This window comes from Cupressus sempervirens, chromosome 3 (assembly GCF_028749045.1).
Source record: "Cupressus sempervirens isolate cs-2001-9-10 chromosome 3, ASM2874904v1, whole genome shotgun sequence".
In the NCBI taxonomy this organism is placed as follows: Eukaryota; Viridiplantae; Streptophyta; class Pinopsida; order Cupressales; family Cupressaceae; genus Cupressus; species Cupressus sempervirens.
In genome coordinates this window covers 985,884,449-985,891,211 of record NC_143120.1, presented here as the reverse complement: position 1 = coordinate 985,891,211, position 6,763 = coordinate 985,884,449, and the positions used below count along the sequence as shown (strand labels likewise).

The 6,763-nt window shown below is 44.6% G+C and overlaps 1 protein-coding gene across 2 annotated transcripts; it reads right to left on the bottom strand.

Annotated features, from left to right (window-relative positions):
• Window positions 1–366: 366 nt before the first annotated feature.
• On the bottom strand, window positions 367–5,010 carry TEL1 (terminal EAR1-like 1). Of its 2 annotated transcripts, XM_089817858.1 has the most exons (6): window positions 4,864–5,009; window positions 3,268–4,366; window positions 1,638–2,409; window positions 1,398–1,514; window positions 1,106–1,247; window positions 367–999 (listed from the first exon to the last, which is right to left on the bottom strand). In XM_089817858.1, exons 2-6 carry the CDS (start codon window positions 4,262–4,264, stop codon window positions 586–588), a joined length of 2,442 nt encoding a protein of 813 aa, XP_089673984.1. In that variant the 5' UTR covers window positions 4,265–4,366; window positions 4,864–5,009; the 3' UTR covers window positions 367–585. The 2 variants fall into 2 exon arrangements, with proteins under 2 accessions (XP_089673984.1, XP_089673983.1); XM_089817857.1 differs by having other exon boundaries at window positions 3,268–5,010.
• Window positions 5,011–6,763: the final 1,753 nt, after the last annotated feature.

The window sequence follows — 6,763 nt, the reverse complement described above, 5'->3', positions numbered from 1 at the left end:
AAAATGGAGATTTAATCGTATTACAGAACTTCGTTTGCTCGTTTTATTGTTATAAACAAAAGGGAGATCCATCCGTAAATTTGCAGAATTCCGTTTGCTCATTAATAAGGTAGACAAAATGGAGATTTAACCGTATATTGCAGAATTCCGTTTGCTCATTTTACACTAAACAAAATGGAGATTTAATCGTATATTGCAGAATTCCGTTTGCTAATTTTACAGTAAACAAAATGGAGATTTAGCCGTGTATTCCAGGAATTCCGTTTACTCATTTGACAGTAAACAAAATGCAGCCCTAACCGTAAATTGCAGAAATTTGATAACTCGTGTCTCAAGCGAGATTCGCATTAAACAAGAACGTGGAGAGATTCAAAAAAGATGAATTGCACCGATATTTTTCAATTACAGCGGCCTTAAATTTTTTCCGCTTTGTTTCTTCTTTCATTATCTTCTTCTTTCATTTTCCCTATACGAATGCCAAAAGAAAGAAACATGTCTAAGAAATAATAACAAATGAGATTACAGTAAACCAAATGAGGTTTTCCGTAAAAGCAGCATCCATACGTATGAAGAACTATACATATGCTATGCGCATCCGATCCTGCTGGTGCTACAACTGCCGCTGCTGGTGCCGCCGCCGCTCATGGATCGCTGCTGCTGAAGGCGGCGAGGGATGCTGTGCGTGTCATGGCCGCTGTAACCCCTCGAATTACTGTTGTTTCGATTATCGTAAGCCTTCGAAGTGGTGGCGTAGGGTTCAGATGCGGCGCTTGCAACAGGCGAAGAGGAAGAAGCGTTTAAATCCCAGCCATCTTCAACGTGAGCGGTGGTGGAAGCAGCAGTAGCAGACGATTTATGGGGAGCAATGTGTCCTCCCATGACCAGAGGCCGTGTGAGTTGCTCGCCATTACGCGGCGGCGAGAATACAAGCGGCAGATACTCGTCTGTGTCACAGGCAAACTTGGAGTTTCTGAAATGCTCCTCCAGTGCGAGTCGACCCTGTGACATCTGGTACGTCAGTAAACGCACAAACAAACAAAGGAAAATGCTAAAAAAAAGCAAGAAAGAAAAATTCCTATTGATCAGAAAACCAATCAATTACTACCTGGACTCTGGCGTAAGTGACTTCGCAGATCTTCCGAGAATTGAAAGCCTCCCAGGGCTGCATGTGAAACGCCTTGTACAGTTTCCAGGTGGCCTTGGACGTCGTCATATTCACGAATGCATATCCCAGGTTGCACTTGTTTCTGAAACCATTTGAATAATTAATTTCAAACAACAGATTAGCCAGAATCAAAGAGCCTTAGCGAGAATCAAAGAGCCAAAAGTTGAATCCAAACCCTGCTAATATAATTCAATGGAAATGCTTCTTTATTTTCTTTTCCCTCCACTCTTACTTGAAATCGATGGGCAAGTATACAAAATCATATGCAGATAACGGCTCGTTGGGGTCCGTGATTGGCTCGTTGCAGCTCATGCAGTGCTGATCCAGCATCGATAGAAGCATCTGTTGACTGAAAATCCAAACCAGGAACAGAAATAAAATAAAGAATTAGCTGATCCTCCTACCTATAAAGGAGCCCTTTCAAACTACGAGAAATGGAGGCAGAGAAGTTATGAGCTGGTTTCACGGTTACCTGTACTTATTGGGTATGTTTTTAATCATGACGGTGGTTCTGGCATCGCTGGAATTAGACTCTGCCTTGGCCTCGTCAAACGTGAAGCTCGAACCGGCCTCATTGCTGTATAATCTTGAGCTGGTCATGTTGGTGGTGTTATTATCATTGTTATTATGATTGCCATTCTTGGAAGATGAATCTGCAGCACCAATGCCATTGCCTGAATCACAAGGGGAAGAAGAAGATGCCCTCATGCCATGTTGACCACCAATTCCTCCTCTCCTCCTCCTCGTGAAAAACCCACCACCAACATGACCGCCATTGCAATTGTTCATGTTGCTACCGATAATGGTATTGTTTTTGGAGGTGGCGCTGCTTCTGCCTGCAACAATGGCGCCTCCTCTCCCCCTACCCCTGCCATTGATGACCTGGCCATGCCACGTGGAATCGACATCGCTGAGATTGCCCCAGCGGGGATAAGCCACTTGCTGACGTGGGTGGTGGAGAAATGGCGGGTGCTGGTGGATTGCATTGGCTCTGGTGCGTGATGGTGGTGGCGGCGGTGGCGGCGGAGGAGGAGAGGGGCGTATTAATGGCCGCTGTTGAAATGGAGGCGGAGAACGTCTTCTGGTTTGGCCGCCGGGTCGGCTGAATTCAATTTTCACACGCTTCCCACCAATCTCCTGACCATCCATCTGCTGGAGCGCACGCGCAGCGTCCCGCACATCAAAAAACTCTACGAACTTGTGCTGCCGCTTCGCTGGCGTCTCCCTGAGCTCCTTCACGGCACCTGCAACAGAACGAAGCTGTCATGCATTTTCATTTTCATTTCTATCTCAAACGTAATGCTCACTGCCATACATCTTATCTAACGCTCAGAGCGCCTCAGAGGACACGCTGGCAGGACAAAGTTTATAAAGGAGAAAGATATGGCATGATTCACCATGTAAGGTTTCAGTCCTACAATCAGAATATAGCTTTGACTAGGGCTTTATGAGCTGGAAAAGGCAGTTCATCAGTCAAATTCTTGCAGACAAAAACAAACTTGCACCAGAAACAGTCTTACAGTTCTATACGATCAACTCTGGAAAGATCATTATCATAGAACCAGAAAAGGATTTGCAAACGGAACAGCCCAGTTGGGAATTACAGGTGAAGCATTACATTCATTCTTGTTGTCGTAGAACTAGAAAGGGATTGGGAAACGGAACAGCCCAGTTGAGAATTACAGATGAAGCATTACACTTATTCCCATTCATGGCTCAAAATTTTCTTGATTCAAAACTAAATGATCCTTGTAAAATCACAACAACATACATGGACGAACCCTATGTGAAGCATACATTCATTCCCGTTGTCATAGAACCAGAAAAGGATTTGGAAACGTAACAGCCCGGTTGAAAATTACAGGTGAGGCATACATTCCTTCACATTAATGGCTCAAAAATTGTTTGATTCAAAGCTAAACCACCATTTCATCTACGTGAGAGAACCACAACATACAAGGACGAACCCTATTTGAATCATGGCGTGAAAGGCTTGGGTTCTCCCTGAGAATTATTGGCAAGGACATCACCAACCCGTTCCAGAAATGATCACAGACCAAAAGAACAAAAGAAAACACTAGAGAGTTTGAAGGCGTGCATACCGAAGGCCTCGAAGATTGATCTGAGAGTGCCAGCGTCGAAATCCACATCCAAATTGAAGACGACAAGCGTACCCTGGTTGTGCCTATCCGGACCAGGGGGAAGCCCAACGGGAAGCGAAAACTGAGCCCAAATTGCCTTCCCTCCAATAAGCCCTCTGGACAAACCCACAGGCGGGGGTGGTGGTGGCGGCGGCGGGATTCGATCACCGTCCTTATCTTCCTCTCCTTGCGATTGCAAAAACACCTGGCTCGTATAATGCTCCCGCAATCTCATCTGTTCCATCAAATGCTGCTCCTGGATATCACCCAAGGCCGCCTTGGCATGTCTCAAGTCATAATAATGCACGGTGACGAACCCTTGATGCCTCCTATCCATTTGAAGAGCCCGTACGGGACCCCATCTTTCCAATTGCTGTCTCAAATCCGAGTCACTCAATTCGCTCGGCAGCGGCACTGAACGGAGAAGAAGCGTTCTCGAAGGGTGCTCCCTGGCAGCCGAAGTTCCAAGCTGCTGCTGGTAATGGCAGGGATAGAACTGCCCGGGATTCGAACCCGGGACGTTCCCGGGCACCGAGCTACGAGGGAAAAACCCGCTGTTCTGAACAATATTACTGGTGCAGTTCACACCAACACTACTATTATACCTGTAGGGCCTTGCAAAGCAAGAACCCGGGCCAATCTCTCCACCCCTAAATGCGGCCTCTTCCTGAGATTGATGCAACCCACTCTCCCAAACCTGCGGAATTGCTGTATACGCCATACCCAACTCGGGGCTGTTGTAAATGGGGCTAATGGGAATCGAACCCGGGGCGTGAGGGGACTGAACATAAGCTCGCCCATCCAGCGGATACGAAGGGTAGTAGAGCGGAGGAGGAGGAGGAGGAGGAGGAGGAGGAGGAGGGGGGCGGAGAAAAGAGTAGGGGCCAGGCGTAAACTCCTGGGCACATGGGTCCAGGTGACCAGAGGGCAAACCGCGACCAGCCGCTTGATTGTTCATCTTAAATACAGCACAAATCTTCTTCACAACCCCGAAATCTTCTCTCTGCAAAGCCCAAATTATTCAGCTCATCTTCTCATCATCATCATCTTCCGCCTTCGCCTGCACAAATTTTCGCCCCCAGCAGAATTAGATTTCCCTGATAAAAAAAACACGCAATCCCAACTCTTCTGACTAACTTTCTAAATTCGCAGGCATTAAAAAGCATCGAAGGGGCCGTGAAAACACCCGCTACTTGCGCGCTGGCGATGCAGAAAACCCCGCAAGAACAGCACACAAAACACAAAGACCCGAAAATCAACAATGTCGGAAACACCCACTCAAAATAGCATCTCCACAAAAACACTTTCTCAAACTCAAAACCCACAACAACAACATACCCAAAAGTTGTAAACTTAAACCCCCATTTCCAATCACTCCCTTAAATCATAGAATTATTATTATCAACTCCCTTTCTGCTTCTGCGACGAATCGACAGCGTGACGCGAAATATCCATTCATCCAGGATGGCCAACAGAGTGGGACAAAATAAAATAAAAAATTACAACAAAACCCCTCTTATTAACCCATCAATCTCAAATACACACAAACAAACCTACTCTTTTTCTTCTGCAATCTCACTCCCCTTCTTCTCCCGCAGATCCTCCCTTTTCTAACATCTGCTGTAAAAACCACCCAGTTTCACCGCCTCCTCAAAAATAAATAAACCAAAACGAGGCCGTCAAAATAACAAACGGTGTAGTGTCCCACAATACCGCTTTCCGCGTGTCATTTCAAGAACAACCCGCCCACAAAACTAGCCTCTCAAAGCGGTTTCCCGGCAGCCGGTTCAAACCCTAACAATCGGCAGCCGTCGATCTTCGTCATCTCCTGCAATGGGCGCCGTCGGATGGACCCGGAGAACAAGTGCCCCCTTTTTCCTCTCCTGCTGGCGGCGCCGCCAGAACGTCATATGGGCAGTGGGAAAAGATTTGCCACGAATATGTCCGTCAATTAATTGAAAGCGTTGGACGGAACGTCGGAGTGGGCCCGTAACGCCGTTTTCCCTCGCACAGTCGCCGCCACTTTGTTAACCCCCCCCGGCAAGGCGTACCGCCATTCAGGCGAGTGCATTAAAGAATAGCAAGTCCGTTTAAAATAACATTAGTGGGGCCTTGACCAATTTATGGGAGACTGCATAGACCATGCGGGGATAATTTCTTTATTTTCTTATTTGGGCCCTCCTTTCGAATTCCCCTTAATAAAAAACAAGCCTTTCTGCCATTCCTTCTATCAAGACCACACAAATCTCGGAGTGGAGTTGTGCTGTTTTTGGTCTGCGAAGAAAGAGAGAAAAAGTCCCAATGCCATCTTTCATTCCTTGTCTTACCAATTAATCTAAGCTATTCGCTAGGGAAGTGTGGCTTTATTCGTCTTCATGCATTGCTCTCTATTACTTCTAAAGTCTTACACCTTTGCACTTTATGCCATGCACTCGTGGGTATGTTTTTTCCTTTTCTAACCTCCATTAATCTGACATCTTTGCCTTGGAAAAAGTCTAGCCATGGATGGACACTACCCATATAATAATATTATGCTTCTATATATGATTGTTAACAACATAGTGTTATGGTTCTAAGACATTATTTTAATAGTATGTTATGGTTCAAGGGCAATAATAATGTTGTGGGTGTTAGGGAGCTTGATTTATGGCAGACAAAAGGTGACATGCAAGCCCAAACAAAAAAAAAACACAAGTGAAATACAACTTTGGATAGCGTTGAGTAGGGTGGGAAACAAGGGACAAAATGGGATTATAAAAATTGCAGAGGCCAAATCAAAAACTCTGTTGAAAACAACGGGGAATGGGTGATAATTGGGGTCTTAATCAGAAGGTACACAAGACATGAAGATGTGGGCTACAAAGGCCCCCCAAACTACTCACTCTTGTTTAAAAGAGCATTCATTCTTTGTTTGTTTGGTAGGTATTTACGAGAAAGATGGTGAGTATGAAGATTAACATGGCGAACATTTGTTCAAGTGAATTTGCCATCGGTCCTCTGATCCACACAACATGCACATTTCCCCACAAGGACCGTTTTCCAAATTCAAGGCATGGAACAAATATTATAAGTACATTAACTACTCTTTGAACATGTCCAATGTGCCAAACCAAAGCAAATGGAGGCTCTTTTTTATAAGTAAATTCCAAAATTTTCTAATAATAAGGTTGGGTTCCATTCAAGTCTAGCTTTGATCTTTTGTTCATGAATGTTTCATATTTTACAATTTTATAATTTATGGATGTGACATAATTGTTGTATGAGGTTTTGTAGTATTATTTTTTATCACATTTTATAATTTGTTGTTGCATCAAGGAAATAAGAGCTAGAAAGATGGTAGATGGATTTGATCATAGATCATAGAGTCTAATTTTGTACTTTAATACAAATATAAATCATGGTTTATGATTTATGATTAGGAAAAAAAACCTAAACACAAGAGGAGGAAATTTTATTA